General features: G+C 36.3%; 2 protein-coding genes across 7 annotated transcripts in view; one reads left to right on the top strand and one right to left on the bottom strand.

Moving 5' to 3' along the window:
• bark (C-type lectin domain-containing protein bark beetle) overlaps positions 1–4,695 on the top strand; it is a 76,186-nt gene extending 71,491 nt beyond the window's left edge. For 3 of the 4 annotated variants that reach the window (XM_022847120.2, XM_022847122.2, XM_022847119.2), the window contains 5 exons: positions 264–472; positions 711–931; positions 1,298–1,500; positions 1,897–2,022; positions 2,225–4,695. In XM_022847120.2, coding sequence (XP_022702855.1) covers positions 264–472; positions 711–931; positions 1,298–1,500; positions 1,897–2,022; positions 2,225–2,586 — 1,121 coding nt within the window. In that variant the 3' untranslated portion in view covers positions 2,587–4,695. Of the gene's footprint in view, positions 1–263; positions 473–710; positions 932–1,297; positions 1,501–1,896; positions 2,023–2,224 lie in introns of those variants that run through there. The other variant, XM_022847123.2, reaches the window with a different exon arrangement.
• A 262-nt stretch (positions 4,696–4,957) lies between these two features.
• On the bottom strand, positions 4,958–20,832 carry LOC111268253 (uncharacterized). 3 transcript variants are annotated; one of them, XM_086971608.1, is made up of 13 exons: positions 20,596–20,831; positions 16,487–16,706; positions 15,407–16,156; positions 14,333–14,432; positions 13,231–13,327; positions 10,133–10,267; positions 8,579–8,692; positions 8,203–8,268; positions 7,469–7,515; positions 7,072–7,182; positions 6,741–6,833; positions 5,720–5,855; positions 4,958–5,506 (listed from the first exon to the last, which is right to left on the bottom strand). In XM_086971608.1, the coding sequence occupies exons 3-13, from the start codon at positions 15,499–15,501 to the stop codon at positions 5,283–5,285; spliced, it is 1,218 nt and encodes a 405-aa protein (XP_086827734.1). In that variant the 5' UTR covers positions 15,502–16,156; positions 16,487–16,706; positions 20,596–20,831; the 3' UTR covers positions 4,958–5,282. The 3 variants fall into 3 exon arrangements, with proteins under 3 accessions (XP_086827734.1, XP_086827735.1, XP_022702862.1); XM_086971609.1 differs by having other exon boundaries at positions 15,407–15,700; XM_022847127.2 differs by having other exon boundaries at positions 5,356–5,503; positions 5,704–5,855; positions 15,407–16,706; positions 20,596–20,832.
• Between the last annotated feature and the right edge of the window lie 293 nt (positions 20,833–21,125).

The following is a 21,125-nucleotide window of genomic DNA, read 5'->3' as shown; positions in this document are numbered from 1 at the left end:
ATGCTACGTAGATTTCTAGTAGTTTCGATTACTTTTTTGGTAGAATGAAAATCTTGACATGTCAAATCTTGTTTTGAATAGCTCCAGTAGAATGGTATAGGGTTAACGCTGACCTCTTCAAATTGATGCGATAGTTATACTTGTGTATGTGCTAATAAGGATTTTTACTTGGGTACTTTGATTTGACTGATTTGAAGTCGTTAAATATATGCCTTAATGTTTAGTTAATGACCCAGTAACTTTGCTCACATCCCGGTGAACAGCTCAGGAAATATTTGTTTCGCTGGGAGACCAGTGGTATGTGGACCCGCTGTCTATTGGAGCTTTATCCGTATTGGTCTTGTTGATTGTATGCATTGGGCTGTTCTCGATGTTTTGGTGCTGTAAAAGCCATGAACGACATCTTGAGAAAATGGAACGTCGCAATTCAATCCGAGCCTCAATCAGATCGAATAAAGGATTCGATTATCAGGTTAGCTAAAGAGAATTAGCTAGGTATAACGAAAAAGCAAAGCCTATCTAATCTAGTGCGAAAAAATTTTACTTTTTTAAGCAGTTTTTAAGCAAAATGCTTCAGTGTTACCTTCTGTGTTTATCACAATACTGCCATATAATTGGTTTGCGAATGGTAAATACTTATAACTATAGCCACAAAAAAATAATTGAATATTGCGTCAATGATCATAACGATAATTATATTTGCTTATCAGGACTACAAAGCCCGCATAGGCGCAAAGTCGCCAGTATATTCACAAGGTTCATTAGACTCTGTGACAAAGTTGCCCTTCAGCGCTAGCAGATCACAACAGACTCTGGATTATTCGGATCCTGATGAGCTCGACGATCGTTTTGCACATGACCCAGCTCTAGAAAACGCTAATATAGATGTGCTCGTCAAACCTACATTTGACATGACCTACGAAAATCAAGGGTAGGGCTTCGGCGTACTTAGGTCGTTTCTATTTTCACTAAAAGATTTGAGAGCAGTATAAGGGCAGTTTCAAAAGTTGAAATGAAAAAACTAATCTATTCCGTAACATGACTCTAATATTTGATACTTGAGAATCATGTTTTACGTCCAATTGATACCGGCAAATCGGTTCCGTTCACTGGTTAAGTACATAGCCAATGAAGTAATCGCGAGTCCTATGTTTAGCTTCTTAAACTTTTAAAGTTAAGTATTTCTTATTTAATTTATAAAAGTAAAGTTAAAAAAAAGTCCGTTGCTATGTTCACCAATGTCAGCATTATTATTAAGAATTTCCTAACAGAATACATATTTTACGGAAACTTGCAGCTATCACGACCAATCACGTGATAGTCGCGATTGGTCTCAAGGGACAGGCTCCACGCTCGACATGAAGAGAGAAATTGACGCTGAGAGGCCGCGAACGGGTGAACGTCAGCGAATCCGCGACTTGAATTCGTTTAATTCAGCAACGTCTGCCCAACGCGACAACAACATACCCGCTTATGAACTGAAGGCCACCTCTTTGCACAGTTAGTATTAAACTTTCCTATCATATACCGAAAAGAAAGTGCACTTTTGTAAAAATCTGGGCAAAGTGCAGCGCAGCTATCGAACTACGTTACCACTACTACTACTAACTAAATGCACCTTTGACACGTTTCTCGGGTTAAATCTAGACGTTAGATGAAGCAGTCTTTTTTGAGGTGTTGAAGTTGGTGAAAAGAGTGAAATGTCGCTAAGGTCTGCGCATGTTTTGAGTGATAGCAGTGCCGTACTTTTGGCCTAGATTGTGAGTGAAATCCGAATTGAGGTTTGTGTAATATGTCCGTCACGATAAGCCGCGGCCTTGAATTCGTAGCCTATTTTTCTGTGTTCTCATTGACTATAATATTTAATTAACTTACATCATACCTACTACATCGTAGAACCTATAGCTAATGGCGGCTTGCAAGCTGGTGTCTACGACTCGACGCAAAAGCTTCCTCCGGCGCCACCAACTCCGCCCATCGAGGAAATAAGTACCCTACCCCTGCATGGTGCAACTGGTCTACGTAAGTGAATTAATATAATGTGTATAAACATCGGTACATTAGTAGTCTTAAAATTACCTACATTTTTACTTAGGCATGGTTGAACTTGAAGTGTCGAATAGTACTCCCATAGATTAAACCTAAGTACCACAGAACTACATTTATACATTTTTAGTTTGTTCAGTAACGACACATCTAACTTGATTTATCTAAAATACTGTAGATCCAACGCCATCTCGTACGGCACCACCTCGACCTACTGCTCGTCCTCCTCAGCCACCAGCGCCACCCTATGAAAATGCTCCCGCTGCCGCACTCAATGGAGGACATACGTCTCATATTCGCTTCAGGCAAGCACCCTTTGCTCCTGAAGGACATCTCTACCAGCAGCCATCGCGACCTGATCAGCCGATACCGCAGGACACGGGTGTTCCCGTTCGAGATCCAGGCCATCAACAGCTGTCTCGAAGTCTGGAGCCGCTCCGGGATGAGTCTGATGCGCCTGCGGGAGGACGACTACCTTCAAGAAGCTTGAATGCCTCGTCTGGTTCGCTTAAACCTGCTCCGCTGGAGACTGCCATGTAAACTCTTGAGACACACCGTTACCTATGGGCAAAAAAGTGTTTGTTTTTAGTGCAATTAGGGTTTTGCGAATTCAAGGAACATATTAGACAAATCATTGTCTAGCTAAATTACATCGTTCTTGCAACTATATCAGAATAGTTCGATAAACAAGTTTTCATATCATCCAAATTATTCCAACATATCCTGTCGTAATTTAAAACTTCATTGCCTGCATGACTTGCATAAAACTGATGTGTAGACTAACTTTTTTTCATCTAATTTAGACAACTAATTTAAAGTGTCCCTCGACGCTTATTGTTGCCAGCCGGTGCCAAATGAATACTATAAATATATTCTAGTGCCTTTTATTTCAAATGCAGGCGAACATAAACCAGGCCTACGTTTCCATCACAAGGAATGTAAATAATATAAATATAAGTAATAGAAGACTCCTTTTTTCTGCATAGTTTTCAATTATATTTATACAAATTGCTATTTATATTATATATTGCCGATCAGATTGTAGTTTGTTCTCAGAAACTTGAAAAAGGACCAACGAACACATACTGTAATTATATAATTATATATATATTAAAAAAAATGGACATTGTTATTGACCTGTCAAACTAAGCGATATACGGGGCTAGTTATCCATGCTGGACTTCATTTGAGTGACTCAGCTATTGTTGTTCCTTTGTTTTAAAGAGACAGAATTAATTCATATTGAATAAACAAAGCATAGGGCTGTGTCTCTAGCCGTTGACGCCTCCTTCCCACTCAAATAAAATGACTAGTCACAGACTGGACGGGAGGGGAGGAGGGGGGGGGGTAGCGTGCGAGAGACAAGCCAGAAAGTGTCACAGTTTTTTAAACTAAAATTGTATATTCTATTTACATGCTTGTTTTTATCACAACCACGATACTAATACCACTGCTCCCGTTTTCTTATAAATGTTGAAAGGTAACTTTAGCGTAGTGCCACCTTATCATAGGAAATTCGATAAAGCGCTTAAAAAATAATAAGCAACGCAACTATCATTTCACAGCTTAGTGTACGAAAATCGTCGCGGCACTGCTAACATATATAAAATTAAATGATTTTGTTCGTTTGCCTCAGTTTTTTCTAGAACACGATAAGTATGCAACAAGGCACTACTAGAAAGTATATTTTAGATAGAAATTACACACTGTGTTTGTATATCTGTACATTGACTAGCTGCGCAAATCCGCGTGATTAAGTCGTAGAATAAATAATAGGAAATAGACCGTTAATGAATCAATGAAAAGCAGCGTCCAAGCAAGCACAATTTTTCGGGTGCCGTTGTATCTTCGGCCCCTACGTTTCTTTTTCTTTTTTTTTTTTATCTAAGTATGAATGGTGATTCGTTACGGCAGTGGAGTATTGTGGTGTAATGAATGGTTAAACGTAACGTCCTAGAATTCATTGGGATTTTAATAATAATTCAATTATAATAATATGTTTTGAAGGTAGGCTGGATATAAGCGACCAAGTGACCGGAAACGAATGGCATTTGAAACAATGTATGCGTGAAGTTTAGTACGATATCTGTAACAGTGTGTATTTGCATAAAAGCGTGCTGATCAACAGCAGCTAAGGAACAAATTGTATGTTGAAGTGCACGTTATGGTCAAACCATCAAAATATAATATGACGTTGTAATGGCTTGTATGAGGTGGTATACTGCGGTGCAGTTCTACCCCTTTGTGTGTCATTAATGAAAAGCAACAAGCTAGGGAGGACAAAGACAACATATGTACTATAATTAATTATGATATTACAAATGATAGTTACAATAGTACTGGTAATCTGAACGCAGCGGGTCAGATCCAGCGGCCTCTTCTTTTGGTTTAGGGGTAAATCGATGCCGTGATTTAAGTACGCTTTACATTCACACTGAGAATCTTGAAGAAGAAGAAGAACGGTGAAATAGCTTTGGTGAATTAGTAAAAAACGGTTGGCAGATTACCTATATAACTAGGTTGTGTCCTATGCGTGTGAATAAGACAGTGGCGCGATACAAATGTTATCATAACGAATGAGTCCACGCTAAGTATATTTATACGAAAAAAAAAGAATGAACCTGTACATTAAACTTGTATATTGTATAACTATAGCGTGTATTCATTGTTAATAATAGATAGATAATTTATGGTTACACACAGTAACGGTCAGCTCATCGGACTGCTTAGTGCCAGTGATAACGGAATTTTTACAACCCTATAAGCTTAATTATCTATAATAGCAAGAAGTATTAATACTCTGCGAACTAATCTTGGTCAGATTAAGGGTGATTATACAATCCATTTATGATGTGGTGAAAGATATTTGTAGTTACGATGAATCTGGTTATGAAAATTTATGAGACTAAAATGATAACACTATCATAGTTAACAATTTATTGGTGAAGATTCATTTATGAATATAGACATGATGTACTAATTGCATTTCGCAACGCTATATTCTTCTTTTTCAATCTAAGCTCAAGAGAAGCCGTATTTAACAACGCTTATCTTTAACGAGATCTTTTAACAACGAAGCACTTCTTTGGACAAGGCAGACAAAATTCTTTGAAATTTGGTTTTGCTGGTTTTTTTTTCAGGTTGACAAGAAAGAGCTTGTTTTGTATTATTAAAAACCAAACGATTTTGTAAGCCAAATCGTCCACCGACCACGACGATTTAGCTCGTTGGGTGGATTAGATGCATGCAAAACGTAAGAAACCGAACATAAAAATAGTAACAAACATCGCTGAGGAAGAACCCAGATTTTCCCCAGAATTCACGGAAAGGGCACGAACAGTGGTATTCCTCTGGGCATACCCGTTACGAGTTGTGTAAGACTTTTCATCTATGGCTTTGAATCCGAGACACTGATCCATTACGGTGATAAGAGGTGTTACGTCTTTAAGCGAAATACCTGTAACATGTTTGGAAAATAGAAGACAAAAGCTCATAAAAACATGACTTTGTCACTAGTCGGCCTAAATCATTTCTGCTGTAGCATGTTTTATATAATATCGATTGTTTGAAAGTTTATGGATAAAAGATAAGCATATATATATACACCTGACTTTCTTTCTAATCTGACGTTGCTACAACACTGAATTCCATTTTTACTTTTTTAACTTTCCTGCAAGCGTTTCCGGTGCTAAACATGTAGAGTTAAAGAACTTGTCCAATTTGTGATATCCGCTATCCTGGTAAAGCCATAGCAAATTGCAATCACAAGAGAACTGATTGTTTTCTATGACGAATGCTGGTTCCACCACCTTAAACAAGAAGAAAAAAGCGTCTGCTAAAACTACTATAGGGTAATTGCATGATGGCAATTGGATAGATTGGACCTAAGCTAGATCTTAAGCTAGGTCCTCTATATTAACAAAGCATTTATTGCATTACACTGGTAACACATGAAGCCATTTGGTAAGCTTTATATAAAGCTTCCTTGTGCCTTCATTAAAACTTTTGACATCGCAATCTATCATGCGTTAAGATATAGGATAGGTTTAGTGAAAATAGGCTTGAATAAAAACATCAGTTTACTACGACATTCTAGTGGAAATTTGGGAGCAATAGGATTTATGGAAAACTGTAATGAAATAATTGTTACTGCGCCTTATCAATAGTTAGGTTAGATGTCGGGAACCATCGGCATTACAGCACCAGAGTAACAGGGTCACTGAAGCAGAATAAGAGGTTGACTGTAATAACCTAAAATAATGTTTTAATTGATTTAAATCTGATTCTGACAAAAGAACTGCAATGGAAGTGGGATCTTAGAAGAATATTAACCGTTGGGAATTTTTAACTAAAATAGGATTACGCAATCAGGACTACAAGGTAAGTATAATAAAATAACGGAATAGTGTAGCAGACCTTACTGCATTTTTTTTTTTTTTTTTAGCAATCTTATCAATCGCCGCATATTTTTTAAAAAGGATTATAGGTATTCTTATTTTCTTTTCTTCTTATTTTAAATTAATAGAAATAAAAAGTAATAATTTAAGTACAAATTTGGTTGACTAGCCGTAGGCCTGACTATGTCTATCTTCAACTAAATATTAAAGGAGACATTGAAAGGTGTTGTCCTGATAATAAATATTTAGAAAGCTGAAGTTGACATGTGTTTTTGTGGCTTAATTAGGTAAAAGTACCTCCAGGTAAAGTAAAATTCCATTTGGCTCGACGTGTAGAAACCAATTTTCTGACATTGTAAGCTTGACAACGTTTTGCATGTGGTAGAACGCCTGTAATCCATTTAATTGAATAAAAAGTCTGTACTTTAATGTAGATAGCTAGCAAAACTTTCAAACATTGTTATAGAGAATTTATATTCAACTCATTATTATGACTGAGCTTTTTGTAACTCTTTGCAATGTACAATATAAAATGTTGAAAATCTCTTGGTACATCAAATTATGAGTAGGTGTCACGTTGACACGAATTAATAATTTATTTTCTTTTACTACGGTAAGTCGTGCTTACATTGGATCCCACGCGACTAAAGACATTTCGGACGATTATCATTTCTCCGACGCTGTCGGCGAGAAAGCTTCCTTCATTGAGCCTTTCTATAGAGGTGCCACTCAAGACCACCTATGTTCATACACACGTCATTGTATAAACATTGAGGAACTAATGTTATTAAGATTATGTAAAGGGACGACAATATTTACATGTTTTTAAACTTATTTTTGACTCCGCTAAATTTGTGCCTTGACTCCTTATGCAAAACAATTCGAAAAGATCGGGCGAACGCGAACGAACCTATACCACATCAAATCGTTCGAGTCTCACCTTAGAGATTATACCGTAGCTCTGTTATCGTCAGTCTTTTCTAGGTTCTGAAGTTTTAAATTATGCATTTTATACATTTACTAACCTTTCCGACATGCATGAGATTTATTGCGTCTTCATCCAGCGATGAAACTGAAATCAATATATCAGCATTAGACAACATCATCGCCTTATCGAACATTCTACAGATGAAGGCATACAAACGAAAATATAATACAGTGTCTGTCGCCTATAGTTAAATGTAACGCAATTTTCATAGCCTTAGGGCTTAAGCCTTTCAACTGGAAATATTTAATGCTTATATTAGTCCCAGTTCTCATGCTGAAGGACAAGTGAGTGATCTTGATTCGTTGAGTTGGTTAATTCTTACACAACAAAACAGTCCACCCCTTTGAACTTTGCGGAACTCTTACGGGAGGACCCGCGCAACAACGCTCAAACGCAAAAGCAGATGATGTTGCCTAGTTTTTACTTTAACCGATTAGAGGTTTTTCGATTTTTCAGCTGAATATAATGTGAAGTGATACCGCTCTACCGCGAAATGCCCATAGCAGCAGGTCTAATAAAACGTACTTATAATTATAACTAATGCATATTTTACTATTATGCAATTTTAAATACAAGCACCTTCGTCAGCATTAACGAATCCTTGTGCGTGCACGTAAAGGTTCCCCTATTATAACTATCTATTCTGTTTTATCAAGAAGTTCCCACAAATTATGTAGATTGCTCTACGGTTGCAGATTAAAATAAATGCATTGATATATGGTTTTCCGCCCCTTACTCGGGTACTAAATTAATCATGAAAGTCTGACTTACTATGGCAGTTTCGAATTGTAAAGGTCTGTACTTGATCAATACAAGTCGAGTTTTTTTCCATATGATCTGTAATTCACAAGGCAGCGTGAACTAAAAGATTAGTTGAAGAAATTAACACTATTCAGTAACACTAACTTAAATTGCAGTTTAATAACGGTAAGCATACCCCTAAAAGTTCATACTGTTCAAAATAACCGCATTTCTTCTCAATGTAAAATAAGAACACCGACGGAGATAATTAACATTATCGCCGCCTTCAGGATCATAGTTACCGCGAAAGCAATCTAACACAGTTTAATAGGTCAGTTTTATTATAGGTTATAACAAATTTTTCTGGTTATAAAAATATACGAACAAAACAAAAAAAACGACTGACCCATTGATGTGTCGATGATATCAACTAGACTTTCATGTTGGAAATGGAGAGCTCCAGTCCTAATTACGCCAATGTGAGAGTCAGTAATACGGACCTCCTTTAATTCGGCAATGCCTGGAACGACAATATATATATATATATATATATATAGAAGAATGTGATCGTCAAGCCCAACATTAATGACAGTAGATCTTGTTAAAAAAAAACTTTGCACACGTTTGTTTCTAAAAGGGCTTTGAGTTGACTAAGTCATCGTAAAAGCATGGATTAAAGCAGCTGACAGTTTATACTATTAAGAGCCGCAAATTCGAGTGTTGCGCTACAGAGCTAAGAAGTACAGACCAAGGCTCTGAAGTTAAGCCATCTAGAATCATATGCTGAAACCAAAACGTATGTTAGAGCTTAATGCTCTTTAATATAAGTATTATCTTTCAAAATCGGCGAACTAATTCCAGGTCATTTTAGTATAAAACAATGCCTTTTGAAATATTTATTCTATTAAATAATTAATCAAAAATTGTCTGCATTACTAGGTTGTACACTTTAGGGTTTTGACATCAATAGGCTTTTGTTGAAGTGATTCAATAACTTCGCTTCTTTTTTACAGAGTTATACAAATGAATAGTTATCAAAGCAGATAATATGCCCAGAAATGATTATACCCGGAAGTGAAACGACTTAAGACAATGTAACATCCATATATTATAAGAAAATTCTTATCGTATCCTATTTTCCTTTTACAGATGTTGATGATTAGGATAAAGTCATGCAAAAAGTAACATTAGATAAAAAGGCACTAGGAAAGTTGAAGTTGCGCATTCTGAATAGTTCAGAGCTGAAAGGAAAAAAAAAAGAAAAAATGTGTGACAGTTATTTGGCTGCCAATTTGATGGCTCCGATACGAAATCACGACAAGCTCATTTAGCGCATGTTACGACAGATAGGGGATTGATGAAAGAGGAATGTTAATCGGCTTTAGCTAAACCGCGAATGCTATTGCAGGCTCGACTTAGATATATATATATATATATATATAAAGAACATTCAGGCTGTTGCAGAAAAGATTATGGTAGCTTATTCATTTTAGTAGCTTGGTCTTTAGTATTTCTTACCAAGAAATGACGATACTTGTCTTACTCAAGGGAAGACAGTTAAACACTAGCACAAGCGAAGGAGCCGCGAGGATCTATAAGCCGCTAAAGCCGGTCGCTTCTTTTAAAAAATCTTTTATAGTTGTGATTTTGTACACATATGAAAGAAAAAAAAAAACTCAGTATTTTATAAATGTATGGTAAATGAAGTCATACAATTTTGGAAATGGCACTTCTGCGTTGAGCGATATTGTAAAAGTGACACAAAGTTTAATGAAACTAAACTTTAAGAAGTTCGCAGTGTTTGCTATAATTTTCAATGAAACTTTAAATGCGCTTGTATCTCCATCGCATAATTCGGGAAATCAAAAGTAAAGGGCTTTCAAAAGTTAATAGCAGTGAGATGATGCTGTTGGCTCAACAAGTCTGATATAAATACTGTCGATAGGTAGTCTATACTTACCAGGTATCACTCCCCTGTCTAGCACTGCAATGGTCACGTTGTCCATCTCAAATATGTCTGTTTTCAGGTTGTATAAGGACCCTAAAGTAAGATTTGCGATGTTTGAAAATTTCAGTCGACGAATCAATATTACACCTGTTGACAGAGAAGATAAGTTGTTTTTTTTAATCAAAACATGTCCTCAAGGGTTAAATATATTTTTTTCAACTACTATAGTTTCCGATGCAGCCTTTTGCTTATTGCCATTTGACGTAAGGCAAACGTTATCTAGATCACTTGGCTATCCAGGATACATAAGCGATCCGATTGTATTGTAGGCATTATTATGTAACCGTACGGTGAGCTCGTATCAAGCATCTAAGTAAATAGAATTTCGAAATAACTGGGTTCTTGATGAAGATCGAACTAGGAACGTTGCAATCTTTGTTACGTATTATGGGCTACCTACAGTCAATGCAAGATACAGCCAATAGTAAAATAACCTAAACAGTGCTTTTAAAAATTCTATACATTATACATTTTAGCAGTACCTCTGCTAAATAATAAATATATCTGTATCTCAAGTTTTATGTCCAACTTAGCCGTGAGGCATTCCACTAGGCGGGCGGCTTCCAGCACAAAACTAAGTGTGCCTATGCCCGGGCTCGAATCTTGACCACGACGTGTCTCTAAGATTAAAAGGCAAACACATTATCCACTAAGCTAGCATGAGGACATTGTAGTGGTATCTACCGGCTATATCAGTATTATTATCACAAGTAATGATTTTACCCATTGTAATGGGTCATGGTAAATGTGATTTTAGTACTGTAACAACCAGATTATGTTTATGTACCTTCTCATTTTAACTCTAGAATTAGCAAATATTTATATGATTACGTTGTTTAAAGATTAAACCTAATCGCGTTTTGTACACATTTGATTGAAATACGTTTGTACAGTTTCATATCCAAGGCATGCTTAGATCAACAATAGGAGCCGAATATATCGTACGTTACAGATATATGCTTTTAATTTCACGCTATGTAAAGCGGAAGTAGTTCTTTTGGACAAGCTTAGGATTCTTCGCTTTTATCAGCGCAAACATCTAGAATACTCTAGTTTCTTTATGTGTCCAATCTGAAAGACAATCGCTGGATTGTTAAGAGTAAATTGCTTCAGAAACAACTAAGCTTCACGCGGCTTTAACTAAAATTTAGGTGTCTGTATGAAGTAACAAAAAGAAACGATCCACAGCTAAATTAATCGCTTGTTTGTAACTCGCTTCATCCAATATATATATATACATATATGTAATAATACTAAGAAGGCAGTCTATCCTAAAATATCATAAACCTATCGGTAAAAGCTTCAATTAGGACAAGCGCCTTAGATTAGTTTATGTTACGCAAGGTATTAGTAACATCGAAATATACACAATCGGGCTATTTCATATTAATATTATTCTTATGATTGCCCAGTTTATCTATTTCGTCATCTTTACTGTAGAAACCACCTTTAATTTGTAAATTGTCTTTGCATCCTTACATTAGTGCTTTTCAACCAAATGACTCGGCAACATAGGTGCTGATTTCCTTTTTGTAACACCATTTAGATCTAACACAAACGCTATATGAGTACCCATTTCTGAAAACTAGTACGTGTCATAGACGATTCAGCCTGTAATTATCTATATATTTCCTCTTAAGGTTACAAAAACTAACAAAGTGAATCGCTTTACTGTTAAACTGTTGCTTTCGCGAAAACATTTCAAAATCTTAAATTTCGTTTCGTAGATTTGCTCTTTTTCGAAGAGCCTATTTGTGTGTCGAAAAAAAGACTTCGAGTTTTTAAAACGAAGCTTTAATTTTGCTAGGTTCTGTAATGTAATCTTGCACTTTGATTTGGTTCTAGCTTTAGGGTAATTTACAGAAACAAAATATTATTAACGCGAGACAAAAACAGCAATATAACCAGTGAGATGTTGGTGCACACAATATATTTATATGGAGAAAACAAAGATCAAAAGTCCGCATACAAAGAGCCTAAATAAGAGAAATATAATGAATATTTATATGACAGTCTTGCAAAAAATCCTCACCATATTTTTACACTCTGACAGTAGCTGTGTCAGATAACAAATTGAAACCGATTGTGGCATGACCCGCCGAAACAAGGAATGTGAGAAATGATCCTTCATCCATAGGCAAGACATCAAAGTCAGACCAATGACTGAATTCTGCCTTGCGCCGTTGATGTTATTTATTGTGTTCAAGGCACCACTAGTTGTTATTTTGAAGCTTCATACACCTATAATTCTATTGTAAGCTCGCACCTTGAAGGTGACCGTCATCCTTACGATGATTTTATTGTCTTCTGAAGCGAATCGTTTTGTCTACCAGTCGTCAGTTTCGTTGCAGTCTGTTTTCAGTCTAAGAGCTAATAAGGGTGGCTTTGAATGATTCGAAATCCAATAAAGATAGAATAGACCGATCGGCTTCTGATAGACTGAACTTAGAAATTAGCTAAAAGTATAATAGGCTTGGTCACTTTCCAAAAATTACATACATTCTGAACACAAATCTTCGGTTCGCTTTTCCTTCGTGACCTATACGTATTGTTGGCGTATACACATACAAATCTTAAGAACTGACGTTCTTAATATATAATAAAGTGTAAACAAGGCTTTAAAATCACAAGAAAGTGTGATTTCAGAATGTTTCAGATTGTTATCTAACAGGTCGGTCACAGTGACCCAGATATCTAATCCACTGGTGCGAGTCTTGAATAGGATATATGCAGTGCCGAAGATGAAACCCATTGAGTTGACGTTCGTAAATAAGCTAAAACAATAGTACAAGTTTACCAAGCTTTTTTTTTTGGTGCATGATCGTATAGGTAGTGCTATACGGGTCATAGCACATAATTTGAAACTACTAAGGGTAGAAAAGAAGTGTGTGATATGAGTGAGACCTTTGCAGAATTCAGTTGTAGGACTGGTGTCCCTTTTGTACTAAAAAAAAATTAAGTTGATTTGGTAACATTTTGTTTCTGCCTTTTATGATGTTTTATTGATTAGTTTTGCTTAAAGGAAATTAGGTTGGTGGAAGGTGTTTTACCGAAGAAACTGATGTCGGCAATGTAGACGTCGGACGAGTCTTGTATCACAAACCTATCGAAACTTCCTCGATTAAATGGGGTTCCGTGGATTCGAACCTACAACAGGTAATTACGTATAAGTAAGAGTATAGTTCGTGCAACATTATACTTGCAAATTAATAACCAGAGATAAATTCAAAAGTTCTTAAACTTAAAACTTAAAAGTAATTAGTACGTACAACTCACAGGAAAGTGGTGGCACCGCATTTTGAAGTATAACAGAAGCTTCACAATCGATACAGACTGCACTAGTACAGGAATACCGACAATTTCTAAGCAAGGTAACAACTTTTCTGAATGATTCCTTTCTTCGAAAATTCACAATGAATAAACTAAAATCTTCCGTGAGAATTTTATTAAATATTATATAAAATTGTCTGGATTTACAAACATTTTTAAATAATACATACCTATAACTCTAAGAATAAACAAAGGAATGAACATCTGTCTACTACTAAATCTATCTAAATGCTTCTCGTAATCTAAAATGAACTGGAAATAAGCCCCATTTGATAGCTATTACTAATCTTAATTGCATTTGAACGATTTCATTCTCAACTCATTTACCAATATAAAATTTGATACCATTAAAAAATAAAAATATTATACCTAAAAATGATTGAATAATAAAATATATCATTCTACTGTTAACTGCCAAATGATTATTCTCGGAAACTAATAATAATGCAAACCATAAACAGAATCAACTCTCAGATGAAAGGGTATAAAAATGAGAAAGATTAATAACATTATTAAGAATAATTCTATTAATTTTCTCTCGATATAGCCACTCGAAAAGTTGGCTAGAGAGATAGCAAATGTGTAGGTGTTTCCGGGCAAAAGGGCGTGAGCCAATTTTAGCACATGCTGACATTGCTGAAACTGCAAAGGAAAAATTCGCTAAAGCAGAAGTCTACTAACACCTCTAGCACAAAGAAAACCAATTATTTCTATTATTTATTCTTCGTGTTGAAAACGGTGTCACGGAAACACGTCATACAATTATATCTACTTCAAAGTTTCATTTGACGTATAGGAGAGTTATGCTTGTTGAATGCCTACCTTTTTGCAGTTAGAGATTGATAAGGTAAAGTGGTTTGCTGGTATTTCGGATAGGATGAAGCTGTCGCCCGATTTACAGGAACAAATTACTTCCAACGATCTAAAATAAAGTAAAAACAACAAAGCCTTGCTATAGTGGCTACACAGTTTCCAAGTATACATCAAACAGCTAAAAAGTATAGATTCTTGCCAAAGGCAGGATGCACGCTAATCCGAATAGATTATCAAAGGGAGACAATCACATTTGATATAGATTACTTTCGTAGTCCAGTATCCGTCACTTGGAGCGTCTTGTCAACAAGAACTTTTATCTGTTTGTTGCCTCGAACATTACTAATCAATACAGCCACTAAGGCAAAAGGGGCCCATATACACAAAAATAATAGTATATGTTGCGAGAAATAGTTACGAACCTTGTGTAAGAAAGTATCAGTTACCTGAATTATGAAGCAGGATGATAAAGGCAATGTCTTATGTAACTGGAGTTTCTGTTTTTTTTTTTTTGATGATTTAAGAAAACAACGGTGATTTTCAATAAACACTACCGTTTCTTGAGAACATTTTTTTTTCTATTTTAATTTAGTAATAAAGTAGAGAATAAGAAAAAAGGTAATTTAAACTAGCATATCTGAAAATAAAGTTCAACTAAAAAAGAACTTTACAGGATAAGCTATGTGTCTGTTCATTATGGGTCCTTAAAAAAATAAGCACCAAACCATATAATCGTGTGTTTACTCGAATCTTGGACTTAGGAACTTGGTCTAAGTGGAAAAATAAAGTACAACATTACCGAACAACTAAACCTTGTTCGAAATAATTACTTGAATCTTCTGACTATAGCTATTTTACCTTCCCGAGGCGTATAGTCCAAAGGGACCAATATAAGAAATCATCAAGGACGCTAGCCGTGGAACAGAGTTTTCGATTGTGTCAAATATGAAACAAATACCGTATTTTTTATATACTCATTTTATGGTTGAATATACAGGTATTCTGCCCATATGTAGCTCATAGCTATATTTTTTTTGACTCTAGTTCAGAAAACACAATTTTTGTGGCATGTTTGTTACTTACGTGCATCTGCATTGGGTTGGACACTTCCCGAAGGCAATAGCCAGCATGCCCACGAGAAAATAGGCTGAGAGAAGAGGCCACGATAAGGGCATCATTTTTCGAAGGTGACCGTGGCTTTTGCTTACTGAAGTGAATCTCTAAACGATAAAATCTGCTTTGTCCTATTCTTTAGGCTTGTGATTTTATTTCATTCACACATTATGCCTTCTATTGGTCCATAATATTATCACCGGCAAGGTTAGCTCCCCGGTGTCTCCAGTATTAGATGCGATTAGAAAGACTTATTTATGGCACCTGTATGGAATAGCTGTATGATGATTACGTGCCCATACACAGGCCTATATATTTAAAAACAATTGTATAGAATGCAGTTAGCTCTCGTATCGCCTCTAAAGGAGTTCTTCAGTCCGGCTGTTTTTCATAGTCAAAATGCCGTTTTTCTTTAGATCCTTTAGAGATTTAGAGTTTTAGAAATCGTTTAGAGAAAAAAACAAGCAACACAAAGTACTTCAACCACTAAGTAGACGATATGCACGCGCCGTTAATAGATAACGGTCCGTTCATTAATTGGACGTTGGCAATATCAACCACGTCCAACAATCGCTGGTATAATATATTATCGTGCTACGTCAATTCTCGTTGGCGGTTTGCCATTTCTTCTGCTATGAATGTTTTTAGCTCTAAATTCCAAAGACCAAATAAGACTTGAGTGTCGCAGGTTTGACAGAATTGATTAGATTGAGCGCGTGCCTACAGTTATCGAAAAAAATCCGACAAAAAGGTCATCTAATGTTTATATACACACGCACACGCGCCAGAGTTCTACAAGCCTCTTTAAACAACTCTTCTATAGGAAATGATGAACAGAATATACGCGCACTGAGCCAGACGATAATCAGACACCGACGTCAAGAGAAAAGGAAACTCACTATACAACAAGAGCGAGAACGTGAGAGAGACAGAGAGACGCAGCCTACTGCTAATTTTTATCGCGGGAAAAAAGGAAAAGCATCAGAAGTAAAGCCAAACCAAAAAAGAAAAAAGATTAGAAGCGGCGCAATAAAAGAAAACGAAATGAACAGGAATAGGGTGTCGTTGTTGTCGTTGCGGAAAGTCATTCGCGTTGATCACGTTGCTTTTTCCTCTTCCGGTTACTACTAGTTATGACAGTGTTGTGATGCTGTTGTTGTTATCGTCCTGCTGCTGATGCTACTTTTTTGCTTGCTAATACAGTCCTGCTGTCACACACCGTCACTCAGTTTCTATGATATGCGTCCGCCGTATTTGATTCTTATTATCTCTGTAACAACCGTCAATCAAGGTGCACAGAATGTTTAGTGAATAAATAGTACAAAAGCCGATAATTGTCCAAAGAAACAAAAAGTTTATGCCAATACTCTATTACAAATTGTCTGTTAAATGTGATTTAGTAATTGTTGAACTGGTTGGGCTAAAACGATTATTTTTCAATATATGTTGAAAATACTCTCCTTTATTTTTGCACACTCGTTTTAGTGCTCTGGTAGGCTTTGGACAGCCATATATCTATCATTCATAATGTCATCATGTAACCGGTACTTTTGATTGCCGTGCCAACAATCTGTCAATCTCTTGGGAAACTCGAGATAGCGGGCTACATTTCTTGTTTCATCTTCGACGAGTATCTGATAGTAGCAGATGTCTCTAATGTCCATTGCAAGTCTTACCATCACCTTACATCTGAACTTGCTCGACACTATTAACGAATCTCACTTCTTTCCTGGGCGACGCTCTTCCCTTGCCTGGCTCCTCTTCGGCTGGTGGTAGACGACGAAATCGAACTTATTTATGGCAACCGTATGCTCCAAGTAGATTTTTTATTGTTGAAAGTTCCGCACGTCCAGTTTACCTAACGCATTTGTAACTGACTTGAAGACAACTTACGGTAAATGCATTTTTTTTACTTTTTTTGCATTTTTAGTATTTGTACTAGAATTTTGTAGCGTGTTATATGCTAAATACCAATTTCGCCTAACAGAACCTGTAGATTCTTAGGTTCCGCTTTCGTAAAAAGCCTTCTCGACTGCAGTGAAGCGTTTTCTAGTCTGGACACCTGGTCGTCTTTTCGCTAGCCCTCAACACACCAATCCCCGTCCTTCAAACGTCTGTATGACCATTGTACTGTACCTTAGTTCAAAGCCTCCTTGTTTAATATTTTCTCCAATTTTCGATGAATTTCCACGGCGCTGCGGCTTTCGGAAGATAAAAACTTGACTACTGAGAGTTGACTTTCGAGAATAAAAGATGTTTTCAATATAGCTTACAATTTGTTCAAGTTCATAGTTCACCGAATCCACTTCTAACAGCCTAATATTATAAGTGCTTATTTTAACTTTCTATTATTTCCTTCAGTTACCTAATCACCTTTCAATGTTAATGCAAGGAATTTTACTACCGTTACTACATGCAATACATGTTGTGCCAAAAGTTTTATTCGCATGAGCCGCAGATAAATAGAAGAAACGTTTTACATGAGACATTTGAAATGTCTACGTTTTTAATGACGGCCCGTCCCCTTTCAGGTTCGATCTTTCAAGTAGCGCCGTTTTTCTGGACGATGGCTTAGATGATATGAAATAACATATTTAGATGATCTATTTGAGATTTATGTATGGAAGGAGGCAACATGTCTATAAAGGTATTCTTTTGCGAAAACAATAAAAGCTTTAAGCCTTCAGGTGAATAAAGTTCAAAACACAATGGTGCTGTGAGAAAAAATTAACTCCTAAACTAAATTAATTAATTAAATTAAAGTTTGGAAATCACTAAAACGGACTTCTCGAATTTGTATTTCGCTAAACTTCCACAAGGCAAGCAAGAACTTTGCATGATTAACTCTACATTCAGTCAACGCCTACGCACGACAGTTGGGGGCTGAGAGATATGTCTGCATCAATCAGTAACTATGATATTTTAACTATGATGTGTATGCTCAATTGCGTACTACACATTCATATTACGTTTATAACAAGCATTTCAAAGATAGAAACTATGAATTGCGTGGCTTTCAGAGCGTGCTAGTTTATCATTTAGCATTACTCTTGAATACTACCTAAAATTTCTGCCGTCAAATATTGAATAGAGTTAGTTAGTATAACGTCCCTGAGTTTCGCAGCACGTCGCCGAAACATGTTACTATATTAAAAGCAGAGCGTGCTATGACTCTAGGAAATAGACAGTTACTGCTCTGGCATACGGTCATGTGTGTCCATTAAAGCAGCGTGCTTTAAATTAGATTCCAATGAAGCTACTCGGTTCTGTCACGTCGATGGCGGCACCCGTTCTCCATTCATATAGAATTTTATGTTTTTTGGCACAACGACTCCAATGGCTTGTTGCTGAAGAAGCCAGGGCTGTTGATGCTAACCTCGTTTACGGCATATACCGCAGAGCATGTACTATTCGATCATGAAAGTATATTTTTTGCAAAGTATTACGACGGATATTGAATGGCCAATGACCCTAGAGAAGTATAATAAAATTTACATTTCGTTCTCGTACATAATTCTGTCGCTCTAAAGTTTATTATGAATTGTGTCTCGAGACCCATTTTTCGTGTATATTCTTTTTTTATTAACTACAATTCGTGGCACTTGTTTTACTGGTTCTACCCCTGGGTTTTAACAAAATAAACAAAAATCTCAAGGACAGGTTTTGCCCTAGGGTCGGTCCTATTGAGTAGTGCACCGTACCTTATAAATCAAACCTTACGCAATGTGAGGGAGATATGCAGTACAAAACAAAGAAAATAATACAACGTTTCAGAAATTTGTAACTTTTTAAAATATAGTACTGCATAGTCGTCGGAATATATTAATAGAGATGACATAAAAAGGCACTTACGCAATAATTTAGATGAAACTGTCGGAGACGTAATACCAAAATGCAAATTACTAGAGATCCGAATCACGCGTTAAGAGAAAAATCGGGCCTTAAAGGTAGATAAACACCGATAGAGTTAGACTACGGTGTATTTTAAGCTAACGATTTAAATAGCACACAGACACAAGCAAGTAAGTGGTTGGCTTCATAAAATGCGTGTTCATAATACAAACATTTTTTGTGAATTGAATGATATGTTTATATTCTGTATCCGTTCTAAATATCCTGTATACATATGGGGTACTCTGAAAATTATATAGCCCTGTAAGAGATCAACTAACGGTTTCAAATGTAATTTTTTGTGCAATTTATCTTCACTGTCTGTTCTGTAAAATGTTCTTCTAATGGTCATAATTACAAAATAAAGAAAAAACATGAGATGCAATGCGAAAAAGCTTCGATTGATACCTTGCCAATCGGATTTTACCTAAATCCTGTTGACCTTTGAAAACAATTTTCTGCACTGTTATCCTTTTTTTTTGAGATATAAAATAAACGTCACTACTCAGGACGTACTGGTACCATGAACAATGAAAAGGGATTGCATGGAAAATTGCCTTAATATCGTTAAACCTCGGGCTTCTCTTGAACTGTATATATATAGTTGTCTCAATTTAAGCATATCTATTGGTGATAGCATACGTTTGCCCTCGCGTCTTTGTACTGAAAGGTCAGTACTGCTTAATGAGTTTTTACAACCGAAAATTCTCTGTGAGAATTGACGTAGTAGTTTTCTTAAACGCTATGCCAATTAAATTATCGAATTTGCTCAACTAATTCAACTCTTTGTACAGTCGAATTAGATAGGGTATATGGTGCCCTAGAGCTATCTATTTCCATAAGGCAGAGCCGCGTTTGAAAAAAAATGCAGAAAAAGCGAAATTTCAAAATAAATTATTTACATCACCAATGCAAGAATACGGTTTCAGATAAACGATAATCTACGATATAATCGTTATGAGCGTTTTTAGGTAAGACAATGTTTTTCAAAGCCAAACGATTCTTATTAGTATTTCTGATTATAAGCGTCGTGCTAATATTCGGGTTTTAACTAAGCTTTTCCAAAAATACAAACTTTCATTAGGGATTATAAAGGACAACTAAAGAAACGGTTTTTCAAGGTGATGACCAGTAATGTTGTAACTCCTACTTTTGTTTAGGGTTTAATGCACCTGGCCGTGTGCGTATGTTATATCATAACTGTACTGTACTGCCTTCTTTTTAGTTCTAACTCATAGATAAAAATTCAGTGTATGCGCTCTACTTACGGTAAGGAAAGTAGTTACGGCGTCAATGTCACAATCCTTGTATCGTACAACTACGCTGTTAATAACAGATCAGATTGATTCGTCCACAGGCCAACAATCCTTCAACTCACGACAAGCGTATCTGGTGTCACCTTTAATAAAAATAACAGTTCGTACGCTCTTCACCACTTTCGTCACCAACACAGTTAGCGATTATTGTAAAGTCGTTGAGATTATGATACTAGAAATGCGCTGACTCTGTGCAGCTGTTGTTACTGATCGCGGCAGCAATATTCCGGAGAAGCCAGAACGGAAACTCGCCCTTTCTTAGCTACTCAATAAATGTTTTCCGTCTTTGTTACGATTTTTCGTTCCGTCGTCATAGAAGAGTCGGCAGAGTGGTTTGCGGACTACTCCTTACGGGGTTTGCAGAGCGATCGGATTAGTTCTTGTCATCTAATTTTGTTTCTCTTCCAAAACCATCACAGCCTCTAAGCTCGATTTCCGATCATGGGTCATTCTGTTACTCTTTAGTTGTTTTCTTTTGGCTA

Source organism: Varroa jacobsoni, unplaced genomic scaffold, assembly GCF_002532875.2.
Source record: "Varroa jacobsoni isolate VJ856 unplaced genomic scaffold, vjacob_1.0 scaffold_1268, whole genome shotgun sequence".
NCBI lineage: Eukaryota > Metazoa > Arthropoda > Arachnida > Mesostigmata > Varroidae > Varroa > Varroa jacobsoni.
Note: the sequence above shows the minus strand (reverse complement) of the source record. Positions and strands in the feature narration are given on the sequence as shown.

Bases quoted from the DNA above. Each gene is read 5' to 3' on its own strand.
- LOC111268253 (XM_086971608.1), bottom strand. From the start codon at position 15,501: ATGATGCCCTTATCGTGGCCTCTTCTCTCAGCCTATTTTCTCGTGGGC. The intron at 7,516-8,202 runs GTAAGTCAGACT...TATTGATTTCAG, and splicing joins TACAATTCGAAACTGCCATA to TTTCATCGCTGGATGAAGAC. The intron at 7,183-7,468 runs GTTAGTAAATGT...GTATGAACATAG, and splicing joins ATCTCATGCATGTCGGAAAG to GTGGTCTTGAGTGGCACCTC.